This window comes from Stegostoma tigrinum, chromosome 15 (genome assembly GCF_030684315.1).
Source record: "Stegostoma tigrinum isolate sSteTig4 chromosome 15, sSteTig4.hap1, whole genome shotgun sequence".
NCBI classification, from domain to species: domain Eukaryota; kingdom Metazoa; phylum Chordata; class Chondrichthyes; order Orectolobiformes; family Stegostomatidae; genus Stegostoma; species Stegostoma tigrinum.
Genome location: NC_081368.1, coordinates 73,802,287 through 73,828,014, shown reverse-complemented (window position 1 = coordinate 73,828,014; position 25,728 = coordinate 73,802,287). Strand labels below are relative to the sequence as shown.

Genomic DNA, 25,728 nt, shown 5'->3' with positions numbered 1-25,728 from the left:
AAGACATTTTTGGAATACTTCATTCAATTCTGGTCACCGTGCTATAGGAAAGTTGTTGTAAAGAGTGCAGAAAAGATTTACATGCATGTTACTAGGGTTGGAGAATTTGAGCTATAGGGACAGGCTGAATAGGCTGGGGCTATTTTCTGAGGTATCAGAGGCTGAGAGGTGGTGATCTTGAGGTTTACAAAATCATAGAGGGCATGGATAGACTGAAAAGTCAAGGGTTTTCTCCCCCCAGGACAGGGGAGTCCAAAACTAGACGGCATAGGTTTAAAAGGGACGTAACAGGTGACTTTTTCATGCAGAGGGTCATGAGAGGGTATGAGCTGCCAGAGGAAGTGGTGGAGGTCAATAAAATTACGACATTTAGAAGGCATCTGGATGGGATGAATCGGGAAAGTTTGAAGGGATATGAGATAAATGTTGGCAAATGGGACTAGAATAATTTAGGATAGCTGGTCAGTGTGGATGAGAAGGACTGAAGGGCTTGTTTGTACGTTGTAACTCTACGACTATACGTTTGATTCTGGGATTTAGACCTTCCACTGTCATGATCGTAAAACTGTCACTGTGATTTGCCACACCAGAGGCCTCCAGTGAGTTTGCCAGTATGCACGAATGGAGGCAGACTGACTGAAAAGATCATGAAGGACACCTGTGAATATTAATTGTCACAGGATGAACTGGATCATTAGCTGGAAAGAAAGTTCAGACTTAAGGGCAAATGGTGCAAGAATGGTTCCAGGTGAGTTGCAACTTCAGTGGGATGGCACAGAAATGACATGCTGAATGACCTTCTTCCTCTAACTGTTTATACCTCTATCTCAACTCGGCCAATATTCTGTCAGATCTTCTTCCCTGGTAAACACTGACATCAAGCTCACAGTAAAGATTTCAGTCTTGCCTGGATGTCCAAGTATTTCTCACCGTCACCTTCTTGAGGGAAACTGGGACCAGGAAATAAATGCTGACCAGGCAGCAGCACCCGCATCCATGACTGTAAATTAAAAAAATTCCCCTCAAGCCCTTTCCAGCTTCTTACAACCTGGTTGCTATTTATCTTCTGAAAGGACATTTTTTTCAATTCAAATTGATGTTAGCTCCCATTCTATTTTCACATTGTCTGTACCAGTTGTCTTTCTTTTCCCCATTTACCTCATCTTATGTGGGGCGGCATGGTGGCTTAGTGGTTAGCACTGCAGCCTCAGCGCCAGGGACCTGGGTTCAATTCGAGCCTCGGGCGACTGCCTGTGCGGAGTTCGCACATTCTCCCCACGTCTGCAAGGGTTTTGTCTGGGTGCTCCAGTTTCCTCCCACAGTCCGAATTTGCAGGCTAGGTGGATGAGCCATGCTAAAATGCCTGTAATGATCAGGGGTGTTGGGGGGGCGGGGGGGGGAAGGAGCGGGGGGATGGGTGTGGGTGGGTTGCTTCAAGGGGTGGTGTGGACTTGTTGGGCTGAAGGGAGTGTGTTTCCACACTGTAGGGAATCTAATCTAAAATCTCCTGACTTATTGTATTTGACCAGTTCCCACTTGAAATTGCTATGCAGCACACCCTCTTGTTTTGTTTCTTCATAGTCTAAAGTACACCTCACTAGCCAAAAGAGCTTTCAGTGCCCTCTCTGACCTGCTTCTTGGAATGGGAGCTGTGTCTGAAATAGCTCTTCTTTACAGACCACCACAGTTCTATAGCTGCATTCAGGCCTTGTGATTGAGGCCTTTGTCTCCAATCTCTTGTTGAGGGTGACTCTATTTATATTGAGAGCGTGGCCTTGGTGGAACCCTGGTTCAGCATGATGTCACCTTCTCCCAGAATCAAGTTTTGTGCTTTGATACCAGTTTCTGTTCTCACTTTACTGAGACTGCAACAATAGTCGTGTGGTGCTGCTCTCTGGGCCACAGCATGATTGGACTTCCTCCAGCACTTTGTCTTCCTTGGAGCATCTGTTTTCTTTCACTCCTCGTGCCCCTCTTCATAATGCTCGTTTTTGGCTGGCCCCACAGCTTCAATAATTTTAAACTCATATGAGCCATCAGCTTCTCTTTTCACTGAGTTCACTGCCTGTTATTCTCCTTTATCTTTCCTCATGCAAACAGGACAAGCCACCTCTGATCATTTTCTTATATCAATCTACCCATATTACCCTTTTATCCCCCCCACAACCGCATCTTCTTCTGTACCTGCCAACAGAAAGAAAAGCTATTCCCCAATTCACCATCAATTCCACTTTCAAAATTTCAGTTCTTGACCCTCTGCCCCTTGTTTCTGTCAACTTTTCTGCCATGGATTTACTCAATCACACCTTCATGTTCACCTTGGAATTTCTGGACCCAAATAAACCCATTATCTCCTCACTCATGCTGCCAGTTTCCTCTCTTAAAGGCCTCATTTGTTCTGCCAAGACAAAGAAGAATGGGTATGGAGGATACCTGGAGGAAACCATAGCATAAACAGATGCACAGAAATGTGGGCACACATGTGAACCTAGGCCAAAAACTGTAAACCTAGAGGAATTAAACAAATCACACTAACTGTCCATCCTGGCTATCCGTGTACATGCACGTTAAAGATAGAGATGGAGGAGGAAAAGACAAGAGTGATGGAGGGAAGTAGCAACAAGGAAAAGGTGATAGAGGAGGAATGCATGATGTAGTAAGCGAAAGTAAGGGAGATGGAGAGGGAAATGGAGCTGGCTGAACTATTGGGTCATCTGTTAAAACTGATTATTACAGGATTTTCCTGGAATGCAGGGATAAGCCTCAGCATCTTATCCTGACTGCAAACCATTAAACCCCTCTCCTTATACCCATCACTTTCAATTCCAACATTTGGGTGGAGCTAATGGGCTGTGTTCACTTAAATGGAGAGAATCCAATCAACATCCTCTGTCAGAACCATCCCTTCTGGTAGACTGCCTGATCTAACTTCCTTCAACACTGTCCCTAACATATGCCTAAGTTCATATCATTCTCTAGTTTCTCTATCTCCTGCCCATGAGATTAAACCTCACCACAAACCCCACTCTGATCCTAATCCTGCCAAATTACTGATCACCAGCTTCTGTTCCTGACCTCTGTATTAACTTTTATTCATTTGTGGGACATGGCCACTGCTGACTGGTCAGCTTTTATTCCCCATGCTTAGTCGCCCTTGAGAGGATAGTGATGACCTACCTTCCTGAATAGACTTCAGGGCAGCATGTTTGCTCTATGGTTAGCAGTGCAGCCTCAACGCACCAGGGCTCAGGTTCAATCCCACTCTTGGTCAACTGTGGGTGGAATTTGCACATTCTCCCTGTGTCTGCATGGGTTTCCTTTGGGTGCTCTGGTTTCCTCCCACAATCCAAAGATGTGCAGGCTAGGTGGATTGGCTATGCTAAATTGCCTGCAGTGTTCAGGGATGTTGACATTAGGTGGATTATAGGGGACTGGTCTGGCTGGGATCCTTGGAGCCAGTGTGGACTTGGACTGAGGGCCTATTTCTACACTGTAGGGGGTCTAAAAAGGATCTAAGCTGTTGTGGATTGACCCACAATGCTACTCTGAATAGAATTCCAGGACTTTGACCCAGCTACAGTGAAGGGATGGTGATAACTTTCCAAGTCAGAATGGTGACTGACTTGGAGGGAACTTGCAGGCTTTGGTGTTCCCATGCATCTTCTGTCCCTCTAGGTGGAAATGGTCATGGGTTTGAAAAGTGCTGCATGAGGATCTTTGGTGAATTTGGTGAAGTAGAAAATTCTGCTACTGATTGGTGGATACAGAGCCAATCAAGCAGGCTGCTTTGTCCTGGATGTGTCAAGCTTCTTAAGTATTGTTGGAACTGGACTCATCTAGGCGAGGAAAGAATATCCCAACATACTCCCAACTTGTGCTTTGTAGATGTTGAAAAAGCTTTGGTGGGTCAGGTGGTGAGTTACTCACCACAGTATTCCTCCGCTGTAACCTGCTTTTATAGCTATTGTATTTATCTGGCAAGTCCAGTTGAGCCTTTGAACAATAGTAACTCCAAGGATGTTGATAACCCCAAGGATAAACTCATAATAAACAGCTCTCTCGCTTTACATGTCAACCCTCTCTTACATAGATCTTTATCACCTCCTTCATCCCAACAAATTGACTGTCCATCTTGGCAAACAGTGTCCCATCTCCAAACTCTGTCCTCTCCACTGCCTTTGAAGACATGGTCATTTCCAAAATCCCTTACAAATTTTCCAAGAATTCCATGTCTGCTCTCCTCCAAACCATCCCAAACAAGGGTGGGAAGAAGTTTCCCCTTCTCCATGGCATTTGCCAGTCTGCAACATTTCAGCCAATGCATAGTGAAATATCTTGCAGCAATGTTTCCAGAAGTAGAAAGGAGATGTGACCAACAGACAAAGTAGATTGACTGAGAGGCAGGAATGAACGAGGCTGTTAGTTCAGTCAGTGAAACCTTGAAAACATTCTTGGACCATAGCCGGAATTGATCATCCTGTCCACAGAGCTCGTCTCCTTCTGCCATGGTCAAGATTCTTTGAGCTCCCAACTCCTCCAGTTTTGTGTCGATGGCACGGGCAAAAGCACAGAAATGTGGGTACACACGTGAACCCAGGCCAAAGACTGCAAACCTATACGAATAAAACAAAAATCAGACTGTAACTCTGTCCTCACCGACTCTGTATCTGCAGCTTAAGGATCAAGAGAGAGAAGGCAGCAATGGAGGAGAAGGGTGAAATAATCGGAAAGCAAAAGACAGGAAAGGGTGAGGGACCAGGAAAGCAAAAGGGAGAAGGAAAGGGAAAAGGAGAATGACAATACACAACAACAGATAATAGACGCAGAAGTAGGCCATTCGGCCCTTCCAGCCAGCACCACCATTCATTATGATCATGGCTGATCACCCACAATCAGTATCCTGTTCCTGCCTTAGCCCCATAACCCTTGATTCCACTATCTTTAGGAGCTCTAGCCATCTCTTTCTTGAAAGTATCCAGAGTCTTGGCCTTCACTGCCTTCTGGGGCACAGCATTCCATATATCCACCACTCTCTGGGTGAAGAAGTTTTTCCTCAACTCTGTTCTGAATAGCCTACCCCTTATTTTTAAACTGTGTCCTCTGGTTCTGGACTCACCCATCAGCGGAAACATGCTTCCTGCCTCCAGAGTGTCCAATCCATCAATAATCTTATAGATCTCAATCAGATCCCCTTTCATCCTCCTAAACTCAAGCGTATACAAGCCCAGTTGCTCCAATTTTTCAAAATATGATAGTCCCACCATTCTAGGAATTGACCTCGTCAACCTACGCTGCACTCCCTCAAATAGCAAGAATGTCCTTCCTCAAATTTGGAGGCCAAAACTGCACACAATACTCCAGGTGCAGTCTCACCAGGGCCTTATACTGCTGCAGAAGGATCTCTTTGCTCCAATACCCAATTCCTCTTTTTATGAAGGCCAGCATGCCATTAGCTTTCTTCACTGAACTTGGAGATGGAGAGGGCAAGGGAAAAGCTGAGGACAGTCTTTCATCAGTCTTTCATTGACTGATGCACAAGAACACCTAGATCTCGTTGTACTCCCCCTTTACCTAACTTGACTCCATTGAGATAGTTATCTGCCTTCCTGTTCTTGCCACCAAAGTGGATAACCTGACATTTATCCACATTAAACTGCACCTGCCATGCATGTGTCCACTCACCTAGCCTGTTCAAGTCACCCTGTATTCTCATAACATCCTCCCTGCCACCCAGCTTTGTGTCATCAGCAAATTTGCTAATATTACTTCTAATGCCTTCATCTATCATTAGTGTATATTGTAAGCAGCTGCGGTCCCAGCACGGAAACTTGTGAAACCCTACTGGTCACCGCCTGCCATTCCGAAAGGGACCCATTTATCACTCCTCTTTGCTTCCTGTCAGCCAATTTTCAATCCAAGTCAGTATTTTTCCCCCAATACCATGTGCCCTAATTTTGCTCACTAATCTCCTATGTGGGACTTTATCAAAAGCTTTCTGAAAGGCCAGGTACACTATATCCACTAGCTCCCCCTTGTCCATCTTCATAGTTACATCCTCAAAAAATTCCAGAAGATTAGTCAAGCCCTATTTCCCCTTCGCAAATCCATGCTGACTCTGACCTATCCTGTTACTGCTATTCAAATGAGTCGTAATTTCATCTTTTATGATTGACTCCAGCATCTTTCCCACCATTGACATCCGGGGCGGGGGGGGGGGGGGGGGAGAAGTGGGGAAGAGAGCGCTCGAGAGAGAGCGTGCGAAGGAAGTGGAGAGAGTAAGGAGGGCAAAAATGAATGGAATTGGTGAGGGTGAGGGAGAAGGAGAAAGAGAGAGCGCAAGGGAGGAAGAGAAGAAGGTGAGGAACTTGGAGATGGAGAGGGCAAGGGAAAAGCTGAGGACAAAGGTAGATTAAAGAGCAAAGAAGAGGGCTAGAGAGATGGAGAAAGTGAGTGAAATAGAGAGGATGGAGGTGGAGAAGGTGAGGGAAATGGAGACAGCAAGGGAGATGAAAAAGGAAAAGGGCAAAGGAGAGGCAGATGGAGATGAAGCAAGAAGAGGAGGAGAGGAGAGGAGAGGAGAGGAGAGATGTTGAAAGACTGCTGTGTGCACTGTTTTACAGAGACATAGCTCAGTCTTGCTACACATGGCTGTCTTTCTCAATTCACCAAATAGACCACTTGGTGCCCTTGGGCAAGGGAAGGAGCCAGTGGAGTTTGTCCCCTGATCAATGTGGTGCACAAATGTAGCAATCCTGGCAAGTTACTGTTGTCTGGACCTAGAAAAGGGAGATGAGGATGGAAACGTGGGGGAGGAGGAGAGGATGACTGAGATAGAAGCAGCACAGGAGATGGAAAGAGTGAAGGAAATGGAGATGGAAAGGGAGATTGAGTTGGAGATGGAAAAAGGGAAAGGGATAGGAAGATAAAAAAGGGGAGAGAAAGAGGGAGGATTAGTTCCCACATTTGCTGATATTTTCTCTTGTTGTTGCATTCGTTCAATTTTGCATACATCATTCTCCTCGGGGTCAAACATTGACCTCTGACTTTATAAACTATCACTCAATCTCCAATACATCCCTTCTTTCTCCTCAACTCACGCTCCCTGGTCCAACCCGCTTCCCTCTTCAACTCCCACTTCCTCGCTCCAACCTCACCTGAATATTCTGACATCTGTACACTTACGTGAGGAATAAGAGAATGGTCAAAGAAAGAGTAGGGCCGATCAGGGATAGCATAGGGAACTTGTGTGTGGAGCCTGAGGAGGTAGGGGAAGCCCTAAATGAGTTTTTTGCTTCTGTCTTTACGAAAGAAACCAACTTTGTAGTGAATGAAACCTTTGAAGAGCAGGTGTGCATGCTGGAATGGATATAGAGATAGAGGAAGCTGATGTGCTGAAAATTTTGTCAAACATTAAGATTGACAAGTCGCCAGGCCCGGATCAGATTTGTCCTCGGCTGCTTTGGGAAGCGAGAAATGCAATTGCTTCGCCACTTGCGAAGATCTTTGCATCCTCGCTCTCCACTGGAGTCGTACCTGAGGACTGGAGAGAGGCAAATGTAATTCCTCTCTTCAAGAAAGGAAATAGGGAAATCCCCGGCAATTATAGACCGGTAAGTCTCACGTCTGTCGTCTGCAAGGTGTTAGAAAGGATTCTGAGGGATAAGATTTATGACCATCTGGAAGAGCATGGCTTGATCAAATACAGTCAACACGGCTTTGTGAGGGGTAGGTCATGCCTTACAAACCTTATTGAGTTTTTTGAGGATGTGACTAGAAAGGTTGATGAGGGTCGAGCTGTGGATGTGGTGTATATGGACTTCAGTAAGGCATTTGATAAGGTTCCCCATGGAAGGCTCATTCAGAAGGTCAGGAGGAATGGGATACAGGGGAACTTAGCTGCTTGGATACAGAATTGGCTGGCCAACAGAAGACAGCGAGTGGTAGTAGAAGGAAAATATTCTGCCTGGAAGTCAGTGGTGAGTGGGGTTCCACAGGGCTCTGTCCTTGGGCCTCTACTGTTTGTAATTTTTATTAATGACTTGGACGAGGGAATTGAAGGATGGGTCAGCAAGTTTGCAGACGACAAAGGTCGGAGGTGTCGTTGACAGTGTAGAGGGCTGTTGTAGGCTGCAGCGGGACATTGACAGGATGCAGAGATGGGCTGAGAGGTGGCAGATGGAGTTCAACCTGGATAAATGCGAGGTGATGCATTTTGGAAGGTCGAATTTGAAAGCTGAGTACAGGATTAAGGATAGGATTCTTGGCAGCGTGGAGGAACAGAGGGATCTTGGTGTGCAGATACATAGATCCCTTAAAATGGCCACCCAAGTGGACAGGGTTGTTAATGAAAGCCAAAACACCATATGCTTTCTTAACAGGGGGATTGAGTTTAAGAGTCGTGAGATCTTGTTGCAGCTCTATAAAACTTTGGTTAGACCGCACTTGGAATACTGCGTCCAGTTCTGGGCGCCCTATTATAGGAAAGATGTGGATGCTTTGGAGAGGGTTCAGAGGAGGTTTACCAGGATGCTGCCTGGACTGGAGGGCTTATCTTATGAAGAGAGGTTGACTGAGCTCGGTCTCTTTTCATTGGAGAAAAGGAGGAGGAGAGGGGACCTAATTGAGGTATACAAGATAATGAGAGGCATGGATAGAGTTGATAGCCAGAGACTATTTCCCAGGGCAGAAATGGCTAGCACGAGGGGTCATAGTTTTAAGCTGGTTGGTGGAAAGTATGGAGGGGATGTCAGAGGCAGGTTCTTTACGCAGAGAGTTGTGAGAGCATGGAATGCGTTGCCAGCAGCAGTTGTGGAAGCAAGGTCATTGGGGTCATTTAAGAGACTGCTGGACATGCATATGGTCACAGAAATTTGAGGGTGCATACATGAGGATCAATGGTCGGCACAACATTGTGGGCTGAAGGGCATGTTCTATGTTCTATGTTCTATGTTCTATGTTCTATGTTCTATGTTCTATGTTCTATGTTCTATGTTCTATGTTCTATGTTCTATGTTCTATGTTCTATGTTCTATGTTCTATGTTCTATGTTCTATGTTCTATGTTCTATGTTCTATGTTCTATGTTCTATGTTCTATGTTCTATGTTCTATGTTCTATGTTCTATGTTCTATGTTCTATGTTCTATGTTCTATGTTCTATGTTCTATGTTCTATGTTCTATGTTCTATGTTCTATGTTCTATGTTCTATGTTCTATGTTCTGATCTTTCCGGAAATAGCATCCTTGAATCCCTTCAATCAAGCTTCTGCCCTGACTGTTCCAGAACAGCTCTAAGTCATAAGTCGCAACATTTATGTCAAACCAAACAGTTTTCCTTCCCCAGCTGTTTATAACCTGACTGACTGTACAAATCTCTACTTTACTCTATCAAGAGAACTTCAGACTATCGAGTGGTCTGGGAGGGGTGGGATACGTATAAATATTTAGAAATTCACTGAGAATGGACAAGATATTAGCACAGGGGATGGATTAGCTCAGTTGGCTGGACAGCTGTTTTGCAATGGAGAGGGATGCTGTCGGCCCAGGTTCATTCCCTGTACTAACTGATGCCATCATGAAGGTCCCACTTTCTCGATCTCAGCGGAGGCTTTGTGACCCTCAGGTTAAACCACCACCAGTTATCTCTAGTGAGAAATCTGTCCTATGGTTCTCTGGGACTACTGAAACTTTACCTTGTGCAGTATAAGAGGAAAAGAGAACAAGAGTGTGACAGGAAGGTACCAGTGTACAGACATAAAAAGACATAAGGATCAGAGCAAATTTGAATGGTCAAAACAGAAAATTAAGGACTCTTCATTAGAAAGCAAACAATATCATGCCAGGTCCTGGACATCTTTGCATGACTTTCCTTCTTCTATCATAAGGTCAGAAGTGTGAGTGTTTTCTGGTGATTGCAAAATGATCAGCATCATCTGTGATTCCTGAGATGCTGAAGCAGTTCACATCCAAATGTAACAGAACTGGTCAATATTCTTCAGGGCAATTAATGCTAGCCTAGCAACAATGCGCACATTCCATGAATAAATAAAACAAACTTCCAGGCTGGCTTGATAAGTAAAGTAATGTAATATTGGCCATTCCTTCACTGTAGCTGAGTCAAAATCATGGAACTCCCTCTACAACATAAAACGGTAGATGCTCTTATACCACATGAGCTGCCGCAGTTCAAGAAGGCACCTCATTACCTCTTATTTCCTGGTTGCCATAAAAGAATGCTTGACTGGTCAGTGATATATTGGTCTCAAACGAACTTTTAAAAATCATATGATGTTCAAATGAATTAAGAGCAGAAGTAGAAATTAATGGTTTTGATAGGATTTATTTTGCAGAGTCATGACAGCAATCTAACGAAGGTTAGAAACTAAACAGTCAGGGACAATTTTGGAAGGATGGAGGTGGCCATGGAGGTACAGTGGCTCCATCAAGAAAGAATGACAGCAGCACAGTGCTGAGAAATTGTCTTTGTTCAGAAGGGCAAAAATGTAGAATCATTTTTGTGGAGACCAGAAGTGGCAATGAAAGCAGTGACTGATGGGAGTAGTGTGTGGGTATCTTCACTGTGGTAACAGAACATATTTCAAGAAATAACAGGGGCTGGTAATAAAGAAAAGAATGCAGTAATAAGGTGTGGTTTTCATCTTCAATTAGATTTGACAAATCAAACTGGTAGTGTAGAATGGAGGATAAGTTCACGGAGTAGTTTGGGAGCAATTTATTAGAATAGTACATGCTACAATTAATCAGGGAACTAGCTATTTGAACCTGGTAATGTGTACAGATACAGGATTAAGTAAGGATTTCATACTAAAGGATCCTCAAGATGAGAGTGATCATACCATGAAAGAGTTTCACATTCAGTCTAAGACTAAGAAACATGAGCCTGAAATTATTTTCTTAAATATAAATTAAAGGTATTTCAAGGGTATGAAAGGATGGGCCAAAGGGAAGTGGGAAAAATAGGTTAAAGGAATAAGATGGTAGAGAAATACTGAAACATTTATGGGGATATTTCATAACTCATTCTATTGATAAAGAAAAACTGCAGAAGGTCATCTGTATCAAACTAAGGGAGTTAAGGATGGCACCCAATCAAAAAAGTGTATAAAATTTCTGTGAAATTGTTTTACAAGAAGCTTAAATAATTAGAAACCAACAAAGGATGATGAACAAAATTAAAAAAGGGAAAAAAGTACTGAGAGATAATTAACATGAGTTCATTACAGAATGAGACTGAAGAATAGATAGCAGTAATGAAATATCGCACTAAGTTTGAACAGGTTTTTAGTTGCTGTCTTCAGACTAGATGACAAAAAAATCCCAAGTACAACATCAAGAGGCAAACGCCAGAAGAGTTTTTAAAACAACCACAAAATCACTAAAGAAAAAAAAATAAAGAAACTGGACTTCAAAATCAAAAAGTCCCTGGATATTATGGTCTGAAATAATTGGATCTTAAAGAAATTGGTTTCAGAGATAGTGGATGCATTGGCTGTAATTTTTCAAAATTAGATATTGGAAATACAATATCTCTATTCAAGGAGAGAGACAAAAAAAAAAATCAGCAAACTATCAGTCAGTTATCTTAAAATCTGTCCTAGAGAAGCTACTAACATCCAATATCAAGGAAAGAGAAGCTGGGCATTTAGAAAATAATCATGCATTTAGACAGAGTAAATTTAGCTCCGTGAAAAGGAATTCAACTTTGACCAGTTTATTAGAGTTGTTTGAGATTGGACAAGAAATATTCATGCCAGGGGATCTTTGGATGTAAATGATATTTGGAAATTGAAAAGAGGTTTGAAATACAAATATGCGAGTGTACAGACATTTGAGATAAGAGCAGAAGTCTTTTTTTGGTCCCTCAGCCTACTTTGCTTATACGAAGATGGTGGCTGGGTATTGGATGTCCATTCCTTGTGTTTTGAAAGTCGACAACAATGTTTGGCCACATGTCTTGCAAGTAACACTCCTGGAACTTTATAATAGATCAAGTTGGGACATCCACTACTGTTTAACAGGTGGTTAGGCCTCTGAGGCTACTGGGCAATCAAAGGATCATGATCATTTGTCCAGACAGTGCCTTTGGGAGTGGTGTCCATTTCTGGCATTGCAAGTACTGAACCACATACCCCAATCTATGCAAATTCATCACAAAGCCTAACCTCACTCAACCCTACACCTTGTCTACCCAGGAGGCCTGATCAGCCCTGTACCACAATCAAAATTCCAACTTTCCTCCAGCCATAATTCTGCAACCCAAACTTCTGCCTCCTCATCCACCTAAATCTCCTCTCTACCCATATCCAATTCCCCAGCCCGACCTAAAACTGCCACCTATCCTGAACCCAAACAAAAATCTCCAATGTCCTCAACAAAGCACATATCTATCTTTCCCTCTTCAGTGTCATGCTGAGATCATCCCATTTCCTGAACATTTGCCTATTGGCTCAGCTACCCTCAGAGTTCAAACATTGTGGGTTCTATTAGCAATGTAGACACGGGTTCAAATCTTGCTCAAATTATGAGGCATACATAGGGTATATTGGAACAAACATTTTCCCCTTGATGGAGCAATCAATGACAAGGGAGTACAGATTTAAGCTAAGGGGGCACAAGGTTTAGAGGAGATCATCATAGAATCTATACACAGTGTGGTAAGAGGGCCTTTGCCCAACAAGTCCACACCAACCCTCGCAGTATCCTACCCAGACCCAACTCCCTATAAATTAATCTATACATCCCTGAACACAATGAACAATTTAGCTCGGCCAATCCACCTAGCCTGCACATCTTTGGACTGTGGGAGGAAACCCACACAGACACAGGAAGAACATGCACACTTGAGGGTGGAATTGAGTCGGGGTTCCTAGCACTGTGACACAGCAGTGCTAACCACTGCTGTGGCTAACCCTATACCGCTCCTGCTCAGAAGTTGGTAAGTAACGTGCTGCTAGGCATGGGTGGAGCTGTGAAGAAAGACCTTTTCATGCAGAGGGTGGTGTGAATCTGGAACCCTGACTGTAAATGTTGGAGAGACAGAAATCCTAATAATTTAAGAAATATTTAGATGTGCAACTGTGATGGCAAGGCATACAAGGCTGTGGACCAAGTGCTGAAAAATAGGATTCGTTTTGACTGTCGGGGCCTTTTTCTGTGCGAAATGACTATGCGACAACATCATAGTAAGTATGTGCTCTTACTGAGCCAGTAGTGGGATGTCTGGTCAAGCGGTCTCCATCCTTGTGAATTATTGATAGAGCAGGTTCTCTAACCCAATATTACAATCATATTCAAACATGTTTGTAAATTAATTATGTAACTTTGCTTCAATCCTGCCACCTGAATACATTCCCTTCAAATTTAATTAGGAACTTCTGGAAAATGCAATACATTCCCTGCTGCTAAAATAATTTGGGTTCTTTACTCTGGTGTCTTAGATTCCATTTGTTTGACTGTCAGTTACACAATTTCAAGAAATTGATTCCTCACCTGAATGTCTCAAAGTGACTTACAGCCGATGATGGACTTTTTCATGTGTCGTCACTATTGAGATGTAGGAAACTTGGCAGCCGTTAGGCACACAGCAACATCTCAGACAGCAATGAGATAATGATATACTTCTTGGGATATTAGAGGAGAGATAAACACTGACCTGGACAAGGTGTGGGTTTGGGGTGGGTTGGGGTTTAATCACATTTGCTGTCTTTGAAAGGATTGGTCTGGCAGTTTTTACAACAATCCAAGAAAACAGACTGGACTTTGGGTAACATTTCACCAAGGAGATGGCGCCACCAACAGTGCAGCGCACTCTTAACATTTCACTGGGGTATCAGCCTGAACATATATGTCTTCAGCCTCGGAGTGGGACTTGAACGGAGAACCGGTGTTAGATGAGTGACAATTGGCTAAGCCACACCTGACACTACAATCAGAGAGCATTTATAATCTTCCTACCAGACACTTGCTAATGGTCCTGTGCTCTCCAAACTATTCTCCTCAGCAATTGTCCCAATGCACGCTTCAAAATCATCTTCAGATAAACTGTTAAACCGAGCTCTGTAACTCCTGAAAGAGAGAGAATAAATACTCAAAAACAATTAGAAGAATGGCATTATACAACTATGACATACATTTAGATTCATACACACAAACATGTATCTGCAAATATCTTATTGAAAGAAACAGATTTTTGTATGTACATCCACCTTTCCTCCACAGACTCTTCATCCCTATCTCTTAGAGTCTCCACTCACCTACATACACATTCTCCATTCCTCCCACATGCACACACCATTTCTCAGACTCTCCATCTCACTCTCATACATACTCTTCATCTCTTTTGCATATACAGTCTACATCTCTCACGTGCACACATTCTCCGTCTCCCATTCAAACACACTTGAAAACATACAAATGGGAATACAGACATACAATTTTTGTTTTTGAAAATTTGTCCTTTCTTTCAAACATCTCCTTCATTTTGCACTGCCTCAATTTGCCTCACTTTGTATTTTATGTAGCCACTGATTCTACGGAATATTGAGGTTCCTATTGTTCTGGTCTCTGGACTATAGCTGTTTTTAATTGCTCTACCTTTGGTAGTGTTTTCATCCGCCTGAGACGGAGTTGCAGAATTCCCTTCCAAAGCCCCTCAGCTGTGCATTCCTCAGAGACACTGCTGCAAGGTTGTCACTTTGCTACAATTCAAACACTTCATGATGCTCAGTTAATAGATGCCAGAGAAAAATAAAAGAGGGAGAAAGCAGGACTCTGCAAAGTCCTAAAGTGAGGGTACTCCTGATGACTAGGAGAGAGGAGCTCCCCAATGTCCAAGTGTTCCCAGAATTGGAAATGAGAGAGTTCCCTGTGTCCGAGAGTGAAAGGTTTCTCAATATTCTGTAGTGAGGGTGTTCTCATGGAGGGCCCAGACTCCAGAACATTCTGGGAAAGCTGAACCATTTAACAGTGATGTTAGAAAGAAATCCCTCGTGCACTGGAGCAGGGAAACTGAGTCAGAAAAATAACTGAAAACGTCAGTGCAGATTACCATTTGATCAGAAAATGAAAAATCAGAGTCTTTGGTGCAAGGGTAATTTCCTAGCCTATGGGCCATAAGGCCTAGTTTCAGGACCTACCTGCCCAGGAGATGGTGAAGCATATTAAAGTTAATTCTGAAGATGTACGGACATTGCTGGGTAGGCAGAGGTAAACCACGGACAATCTGTACACTGGGGCATGTGAAAGGTGAAAAAGGTCCTCTCAGCATCGGCTGGCTGCCACTGGCTGGGGGATCAATCTGCTGAGGTATGGTGTTTCTGTGATCTAGTGTGCATTCTGGAACATTGCAGTCAGATCATCAACACAGCTCCATGTGAAGTCCAGTTACTCACCTTGCCTGCTCCAAACTGGAATTTGGATCTGCCATCTCCATTAAAAGGTCAGCAAAATGCTGCAAATGAGAGAGGACAGTTAGTGCACAGACTGATAGGAGGAACACCGAAACATTGCCGGACATCTGTCCCACACCAGAAATGTGGGAGAGGGGACCAGTTCTAGCAGGTGACTGCCCTACACCTAGATTATCAGGATGTTGCCTGGTCTAGAGCAAAGGCAATTGTGAAGAAAGGCTGTGGGACTTGGGTCCGTTCTCATTGTAGAGAAGGTGGCTATGGGGGGATTTAATAGAGACATACAAGATAATTAGAGGATTAGATAGGGTGGACAATGAGAGTCTTTTTCCAAGGATGGTGACATCAGCTTGTACAAGGGAGCATAGCTACAAATTGAGGGGTGATCGATTTAAGACAGATGTCAGAGGGCAGGTTCTTTACTCAGAGTGGTAAGGGCATGGAACACCCTGCCTGCCAATGCAGTTAACTAAGCCACATTAGGGGCATTTAAACAGTCCTTGGATAAGCAGATGGATGATGGGATAGTGTAGGGGGATGGGCTTAGATTAGTTTACAGGTTGGCACAACAGCAAGGGCCGAAGGGCCTGTTCTGCGCTGTATTGTTCTGTGCTATCAAATTATACTGTCTGAGGTTATGCTCAATTCAGGGCCTATTAGTGATAGTTCAACATGACACATGCACTGGGAGACAATCAATGACACTGTCCCAGTGACTGGTTACTCCTGGACTGTTAGTAACAGTGTCCCAATGTGTGCTCAATCGCACACTGTCATTGACACTGTCCCATTGTGTAGTCCATGTTGGACTGTCAATGATCTTTCTCAGCATGTGTTCTATTCCGGACTGCTGGTGACACTGTTCCAATGTGTACTCAATCCCAGACTATCAGAGATAATGTTCAACTGTATGCTCCATCCTTGGGCTATGTGTGAAAGTGCCAGTGGTGATTGGTGGTAATTGTACCTGGCCATTCTCAGGTGGATCGCCATTTCCAAAAGTGCTGGTAACAGTGAGAACTAAGGATTCATGTTGAAGATTAACGATGTCATACTCATCCATGCACATAACCTGCCAGAAAAGATGTCAGATGAACAGAGAGAGAATCAGTGAGAGGAAGGTTAATCAAGAGAGAGCGAGCTATTGATGGAGATGGTGCAATTATAACAGCTCCATGTACTGTTTACACATCTGTCGCTCTTTCAGTCAGCTCTTCATTTTTTCCATCTGTAGATCCCTTAATTCCAACCTTCATTTCATCTCTCCATTCCTCCATCCTTATCATCAACATTAATCCCTTCTTCAAATGCCATGACCGCCGGTGGCTCTAACCCTCCCTTCTTCTAGCTTTCTGTCTTTCCATTCAACTAATTGCTTGTTGTTTCATCTGTTCATACAGTGCTCAGTCTGTTCATATACCCATTTTTCTCCCTATTCCTGAATCCTGTATACATCCATGATCTTTTCTTCATCCTTCTTTCCAGCATTTAATTCCTCCATCCAAGAACTTAAAAATTTAGGAGCAGTGGTGGACCATTTGGGCCTCCAAACCTGTTCGACCATTCAGTAAGTCTGTAGCTCATCTGTTTATGTTCAAAAAAATTGTACATGCAAGCCATACCCTGATACCCCTTGATTCCCTTCCCTAATAAGAGCTTTTTTAACTCCATCTTAAAAATATTTATTGACTCCCATCTCCACACCTTGAGTCTGAGTTCCAAAGTCGCTCAACCTACTGAGTGAAAAAAATTCTCCGCAACTGTGCTGAAAGGGTGATCCCTAATTTTTAAAATCAATGCTCCTAATTCTGGACTCATCCCTCAAAATCAGGTATTATGGATGTCTCATCACAACACATACTGCAGCAGTTCAAAAGGCTGATCATCAATATTTTCCAGGGCAATTAGCCCTGACTCAGTGAAGCCTACAGCCTCTGAATGAATCATCTCAGGACCAATCAAAACATACCTTGTTCTTCTAAACAATGGTGGAAGCAAGCCCAATTTGTCCATCTCATGTCAACAAACTCATTCCAGCTATCAATATAATACATCTCCTCTGAGCCATTTACCTTGCTCTTTACAGCAGAAATTCAAAACTACAGTAATCTCACCAATACTCCACATAAAAATAAGGACATTGTGACTCAATTAAGACACATTCCTCTTGCAATGAAGGATAGCATTCCACTGGCCCTCATCATTTGCTGTACCCACAATCTTTTCTTGAGTCATGCACTGGAATGACTGGATCCCTCAGCATTCCAGAATTATGCAATCATTCTCCAACTAAGTAATATCGTGCATTTTTAAAACTTTCCCTTTTTTGCACATAGAACATAGACCAATACAGCGCAGAACAGGCCCTTCGGCCCTTGATGTTGCGCCAACCTGTGAACTAATCTAAGCCCATCCCCCTACACTATCCCATCATCCATCTACTTATCCAAAGACTGTTTAAATGCCCCTAATGTGGCCGAGTTAACTACACTGGCAGGCAGGGCATTCCACATCCTTACAACAGTAAAAAACCTGCTTCTGACATCTGTCTTAAATCTATCACCCTTTAATTTGTAGCCATGCCCCCTCGTACGAGCTGAAGTCATCATCCTCGGAAAAAGACTCACTGTCCACCCTATCTAATCCTCTGATCATCTTGTATGTCTCTATTAAATCCCCTCTTAGCCTCCTTCTCCCCAATGAGAACAGACCCAAGTCCCTCAGCCTTTCATAGGGCCTGCGCTCCAGATCAGGCAACATCCTGGTAAATCTCCTCTGCACCTTTTCCAAAGCTTCCACATCTTCCTGTAATGGGGCGACCAACTGCGCGCAATATTTCAAATGAGGCCACACTAGCGTTTTGTACAGTTGCAGTATGACATCATGGCTCCAGAACTCAATCTGTATACCAATAAAAACCTAAAACACTGTAAGCCTTCTTAACAGCACATTGTAATCAATCAATCTTCCAGGTTTTATCAACTGGCTCAACCAATCCATATACAAATTGCCCTGTTACATTCATAACTTAATTTCCTAACTTTCTTTGGGTTATTTGACGACAATTTAGCCACCATGATTTCATTCTCCTCATCTAGGAGATTGATTGCAAAGAGTTGAGGCCCCTGTAGAGATCCCTAAGTGACAGGATATGATATGTGGAGTCTATCAGATAAATGCCAATTCATACATACTCTTATCTGCCAGCCAATTTTCTACCCATGTTAATCTGCTACCCCTACACCATGAGATCCTACTGTGCACAAAAGTCTTTTCCATTGAACCTTTCCCAATGCTTTCTGGAAATCCATGTACAACACAATGGGCTTTCCATTTTTGACAGCACATGTTACTCTTTCAATGAATTCCAATAAATTGGTGAAACAGGAGTTGCCTTTCAAATAGCCACTGAGTTTGTTTTTCTAAACGTACAGGGATAGACTTCTTAATGATTGATTCCACTAGCTTCCTCACCACAAATGTCAAGCTAACTCACCTATAGTTTCCTGTTTTGTGACTCACCCGCTTGAAGAGGGGTGCAGTTTGCTGATCATCGCCAATCCATTTCTCCCTCCAACCATATTTCGGATTTTTTCTTGTTAAAATCAGTGCAATGCTAGAACTATAGCTGTTATAATTTGTATACTCAATGAACTGAACACTTATGGTAATTTTCATTACGATAACTGATACCAGTATAACCTTAGGTCTTTGCTTTACTGAACCATAGATACTCACCTTTGGGTCAAAGGCCTTCTTAAATATGTTGCAGAGCTTCCGGGCGAAAGTCTCCGATTTTCCAGTTTCTGTGGCATAGAGAATTGTCACTTTTATCCGTTTGGCCATGGCTTGGGACATCAGCTTGGTGGAGAATGTCACAGCCCTGTCAGATAGCACAAGGAGAACAGAGGTCACAACAAAATCCACCAGACAGCATCTTTCAAAACCATGTCCACTAGTCCCTTGTGTCACTGCGTATCCACATGGCAGACCCTCCCAAAAACAAACATTTGGTGTGGGGTCCTAGAAGTCTAATTTGAGCAAGTGTGAATTTTATCAACCTTAGTAGTCAAACTAGAAGATTTATTGAATAAATAATCTTACTTTTAATGCATTACAGCAACAATCTGCACTCTGAATTTGAAGAGCGTGTAACTACAGAGACCTTTAGGAGCAGACTAGCCCCAGGTCTCCTACAAACTCCTTTATCCTGACAAAGTCCTTATAACATAACAACAGTGCTGGTTGCTGCATTTGATCAAGTATTAATCCTCTGACCCCTTAATTCATTTCCAACTCATACACCAGCCAGCCACTTCCCTCCAGCAAGCCTCACCATTACCCTTCCATCTTACTTTGCAAGTTCCTTGAATCCAATCGTGCGTTTTTTCAAAGGGAACCCATCACTTTCTTTCCACATGTGTGTTTTCCAGGGATCTAACTGCAAGATTAAAAATAAGTGTGTCAACGTTGTTATTTTCCAACAATGAGAAATTTTAGGATTGCTGGAAAATGGTACTTGACATCGCCAGGGCATTCACCATTGATGGTACCAGTAATAGTACTAGGATGAAAGCCAACTGCCACTGCAGGAGTACAAGGAAAGACAGTCAAGGAGGTGGTCACTGTTGGTACCATTGCTGAGGCAGTATAGGTAGTATGGCTAATGCCAAGGTCAGAGCTGTTAGTGCCAAATCCAAAACCTAGATTCTGCTCAAAAGTCTTATTCTGATCAATCATTGGTGCTGTGACCTGTGCCTCCCAATCCTTGATCTGAACCCCCGATTCTCACTCTTGATACTCTAACCCTAGATTTGTGTTCCCTAATCCTTAATATGTTCCACTTAACCCTTGATTCCTGCCTTTGGACCCTCAATTTGTGGCGCCTTACTCAAAATGAGTCATTTGACCCTGTTACTATGCATATGCCCTCTATTCCACTTGACCTGTGCCTCCCTGACCCTTGATCTGTACCCTGAACCTTGGTTTGTTGTCCTGAATCTCATCATGTGCCGGCTGACCCTCAGTTTTGGTATGTGACTCCCGGCCCTTGATGCAAGCCTAAGCATCAAAACTTGACACCTTATCCTCTGTCCTTGATCCCAACTCTTGTCAGTTAGCTCATCTCTGAACAAGAATTGTGACCCTTGACCATCAATTAGTGACCTTTACTCTCAATCTGTGAGCCCTGATTCTCAAATATCTGCAACTGACTCTGACTGCAGGTTTGAGATGTATGAGTTCCAACCTATGGCCTCTACTTTTCATCTTTGCCACCCACCCCTGATTTCCAGCCTGTGGCCCCTGTGCCCTTCATCTGGGTGCCTGGCCCTTGACCCCATTAATTATTATAGGATAGTGATGACGTTGTTTGGCTCACCGAGCTGGTTTGTTGTTCCGCAGACATTTGGTCAACTATGCTGGATAACATCAGCGCAGCCTCCGATGAAGCAGTGGTGTGTTTTCCCGCCTGGTTTTTAAACCCTGGAGTGCCTCACTTCCAGTTTTCCTTCATAATGGTGTGTATATATGGGGTCAAGTTCTGTGCTTATTAATGGCTGTCTTTGTGGATTGCCAGGCTTCTAGGAATTCCCGTGCCTGTCTCCGCTTAACTTGTCCCAGGATTTTGGTGTTGTCCCACCAATTCGACTGGGACAAGCTAAGCAGAGACAGGCATGGGAATTCGTTGAAGCCTGGCAATCCACAAAGACAGCCATTAATAAGCACAGAACTTGACCCCATATATACACCACTACAAAAGGAAAACTGGAAGTGAGGCAAACCAGCTGAACGGACTCCAAAGGTTAAAAACCTGGCAGGAAAACACACCAATGCTTCATTGGAGGCTGCACTGATGATGATACCCAGTTTGGTAATGAAACCTCTTACGGAACAAACCAGTTTGGCAAGTCAACCAACCTCAATCCGAGCTACAAATCTACCCCAAAACCTTACAGACATAGGATAGTGTTTTTCAACCAGGGCTTGAGACACCATACCTTGTCTCAATGTCTTTGAGTGGTCTGAAGTTCTAGATTTGATGCTTGCACTAATATTCCCAATTTTTAATGGTACATTACTCAAACGTTATTCATAAACCATTAATCAATCATGGTTCACTGTACATCTGTTTCTATTTAATGATATATTATTTGAAAGCAGAAGAGAGAGCGAGGGATCCCTTAGAAAGTTACAAAATATTACAGGATTCTTTAACCATAGAATTGGTAATTTAAGTGGAGACAATAACATTTCTGAATGGATGCTGAGGAGATGGGAGAAGGTGAATCTGTGGAGTTCAGGAAGAAGGGAGAGGGTTGGGAGTGTATGACAGGGCAACATGGATTGAATGGTATATGTGATGAGGAGTGCACGGTATAAGGTAGAGGAAGGTCAGCGGCATACAGTGATGAGAAATGAAAGTGGGCATTGGGAATCTGTAAGTGGGCAGAGGTTGGGTAAACAGGACTGAGTAATGTGGACTTGGACATACGTAAATAGAATTCGGGCTAGACAGAACATAGAACATTACAGCGCAGTGCAGGCCCTTCAGCCACTGATGTTGCATCAACCTGCGAAACCAATCTGAAGCCCATCTAACCTACACTATTCTATTATCATCCATATGTTTATCCAATGACCATTTAAATGCCCTTAAAGTTGGTGAGTCTACTACTGTTGCAGGCAGGGCATTCCATGCCCTTACTACTGAGTAAAGAACCTACTTCTGACATCTGTCCTATATCTTTCACTCCTCAATTTAAAGCTATGTCCCCTTGTGCTAGCCATCACCATCTGAGGAAAAAGGCTCTCACTGTCCACCCTATCTAATCATCTTGTCTGTTTCAATTAAGTCACCTCTTATCCTTCTCTCCAATGAAAACAGCCTCAAGTCCCTCAGCCTTTCCTCGTAAGGCCTTCCCTCTATAGTAGGCAAATCCTGGTAAATCTCCTCGGCACCCTTTCCAAGGCTTCCACATCCTTCTTATAATGCGGCAACCAGAACTGTACACAATACTCCAAGTGCAGCCACGCCAGAGTTTTGTACAGCTGCAACATGACCACATAGCTCCAAAACTCAATCTCTCTACCAATCAAACCTAACACACTGTACGCCTTCCTAACGACCGACAACCTGGGTGGCAACTTTCAGGGATCTACGCACACGGACACAGATCTCTCTGCTCATCCACACTACCAAGAATCTTAACATTAGCCCAGTACTCTGCATTCCTGTTACTCCTTCCAAAGTGAATCACCTCAAACTTTTCTGCATTAAACTCCATTTGCCACCTCAGCCCAGCTCTGCAGCTTATCTGCATCCCTTTGTAACCTGCAACATCCTTCCACACTATCCACAACTCCACCGACTTCAGTGTCATCCGCAAATTTATTAACCCATTCTTCTACACCCTCATCCAGGTCATATGAAAATGACAAACAAGCAGTGGCCCAAAACAGATCCTTGTGGTACATCACAAGTAACAGAACTCCACGATGAACATTTCCCATCAACCACCACCCTCTGTCTTCTTACAGCTAGCCAATTTCTGATCCAAACCACCAAATCACCCTCAAACCCTTCCTCTGTATTTTCTGCAATAGCCTACCGTGAGGAACCTTATCAAATGCTTTACTGAAATCCATATACACATCAACTGCTTTACCCTCATCCAGCTGTTTGATCACCTTCTCAAAGAACTCAATAAGGATTGAGAGGCACGACCTACCCTTCACAAAACCGTGTTGACTATCCCCAGTCAAATTATTCCTTTCTAGATGATTATAAATCCTCTCTTGTAATCCTTTCCAACACTTTACCCACAACTGAAGTAAGGCTCTCTGGTCTATAATTACCAGGGTTGTCTCTACTCCCTTTCTTGAACAAGGGGACAACATTTGGTTTCCTGCAGTCTTCTGGCACTATTCCTATCGACAATGACGAAAAAGATCAAAGCCAAAGGCTCTGCAATCTCATCCCTAGCTTTCCCTAGAATCCTAGGATAAATCCCATCTGTCCCACGGGATTTATCTATTTTCACACTTTCCAGAATTGCTAACACCTCCTATGAACCTCAATCCTGTCTAGTCTAACAATCTGTATCTCAGTATTCTCCTCGACAACATTGTTTTTTTCATGTGTGAATACTGATGAAAAAGATTAATTTAGTGCCTCTTATCTTTTCGGACTCCATGCACAACTTCCCACTACTGTCCTTGACTGGCCCTAATCTTACTCTAGTCATTCTTTTACTTCTGACATACCTATACAAAGCTTTAGGGTTTTCCTTGATGCTACCTGCCAAAGACTTCTCATGTCCCCTCCTGGCTCTTCTTAGCTCTCCCTTTAGGTCCTTCCTGGCTAATTTGTAATTCTTAAGATGGGATGAGTAAGGTAAGGATGTGATCAGAACAATTGCAAATAACAAGGGAGATGGAAAAGTGAGGAGGTCAAAGCTATTGAGATCTGGGATATGATGAATGGACAAGGCTGGGAGAACAATGGGGATGAAGATGGGTCATCGGGTTTGAAGGAAGACTTGGACGAGTTGGGAATAGAGAGAAAGGTGAGAAGTGGAACAGTGTCAGCAGACATTACCTGGTAGGAGAATGCTGGAGAAAGATTGTAATTGAGGAATTCTTGGTGAAAGGCAGAAGTCAGACTTCCAGATAATGGAGGAACAATCCAAACCCAGTCTGTGGGGCATCCACCACGAAGCCGGTACTCATTCTCCAGATGCTTCATGAAGGACTCAGTGATAGTGTGATGATCAACTATCGTCACTTTTGCAAGCTGCAAAACACAACAGATTCCAATGGGAGGTGGTAGGCTGAGGCACAGATGCTAAATACCCCTCAGGTACAGGCACCCACTGGCAATGGGCCCAGTGCATTGGCAATTCAGCCAGCACAGGCCTGGACTCCGAGTTATGGTGCTGGTGAATGGGAAGCAAGGAGACACCACCAAGGGATGAGTGAATGGGAAAAGGGCCTCTACGACAACAGTAGGTGGAGTCACTGGAGGAAATTGCAAGCAGGCCCCCGGAGGCTCATCTGCTGAAATACCTTCCAGCAATCTAGCCTACCTTGATTCCCATCCAATCTTTAGTTACAATACAGTTATAATAGGGCCTCCAAGAGGTGAAAGATCAGTGGTTGATCCACTGATCCACACAAGGCCTTGATTAAAATAAGGAAGACTTAAGCCGCTCTTCTTCCCCGCTTTGTGGGGAAGGGCTGGACAAGGTATGGTTGGAAGGTCACTCTCGGCCACCCTGCTCTCACCCCAACCTGGAAACTGTGGAGAACAGCGACAGTCAGCTCCACAGCAGCTTTGTCTTTCCACAGAGATGTGACCTTTGAGCTCTCCAATCCCATCTTCTCTGCAACTTCCTGGAAAAACAGATATGTATGACAGATCAGGAAAAATTGAAATTGGACTACACAGACATCCTCTCTTCCAATTTTCTATATATAGTGAGGTTCAGTAAAGGCTGTTGCTGTTCCTTCACAAGAGGGAGATCTCCCATCACTACATCTCCCTCATTAATGGAGACCCCTACTTTTCTGTGACCTTGGGGATATCATCCAATCAGGAAGTGCCCTGTGAAGGCCCCACAGGATCATGTGTCTCAATAAGACTGCTTCTCATTCTTCTAAACGCCAATGAGTACAGACCCATTCAACCTTTCCTCATAAGATAACCTCACCATCCCAGGAATCAGCCTCACTAACCTTTTCAGACCTGCTTCCAATCTAAAGTACATCACTTCTTAAGCAAATAGATCAAAACTATGCACGGTTTTCCAAATGCGGTCTCACCATGCCCTGCACAGTTAGAACAGGACATATTTAGTTTTATACCCATGCCCCTTGCAATAAAGGCCAACATTTAACTTGCAGAAAGGACAGGGAGAGACAATGGACTGTGGAAGCTGAGTTTGAAAGAATGAGCAGCAGAGGGAGATCACGCACATCGATCATTGAAGTGAAAGGACATGTTGATTAGTCAATCCTGTGGTGTCCTGATCTCCATTAATAAAGATACTTGATACAAAAGCAAGGAAATTATGCTGAGCCTTTACAAAGATTTACTTTAGGCACAATTAGAGCATTGTATTCAATTTTGGTCCCAAAAGTTTAAGATGGTCGGGAGGATCCTTGAGGGTGCAAAAGAAATTTACCGGGAATGAGGTATTTTAGCAACAAGGCTTGGTTGGAGAAGCTGGTGCTGTTCTTTTTGGAGTGAAGGAGATTAAAGGGAGGTTTGATTGAAGTGGACAAGATGAAGACAGGTTTACA

The 25,728-nt window shown here is 43.5% G+C and overlaps 1 protein-coding gene across 1 annotated transcript in view; it reads right to left on the bottom strand.

Moving 5' to 3' along the window:
- The window catches only part of LOC125458912 (nitric oxide synthase 1-like), a 64,756-nt gene that overhangs the window by 6,965 nt on the left and 32,063 nt on the right, over window positions 1-25,728 (bottom strand). The window contains exons 9-16 of the mRNA XM_059651265.1: window positions 24,718-24,819; window positions 24,026-24,220; window positions 19,782-19,867; window positions 19,165-19,309; window positions 16,394-16,498; window positions 15,409-15,467; window positions 13,973-14,083; window positions 4,439-4,613 (exon numbers count right to left, since the gene is read on the bottom strand). Coding sequence (XP_059507248.1) covers window positions 4,439-4,613; window positions 13,973-14,083; window positions 15,409-15,467; window positions 16,394-16,498; window positions 19,165-19,309; window positions 19,782-19,867; window positions 24,026-24,220; window positions 24,718-24,819 — 978 coding nt within the window. The remainder of the gene's footprint in view (window positions 1-4,438; window positions 4,614-13,972; window positions 14,084-15,408; window positions 15,468-16,393; window positions 16,499-19,164; window positions 19,310-19,781; window positions 19,868-24,025; window positions 24,221-24,717; window positions 24,820-25,728) is intronic.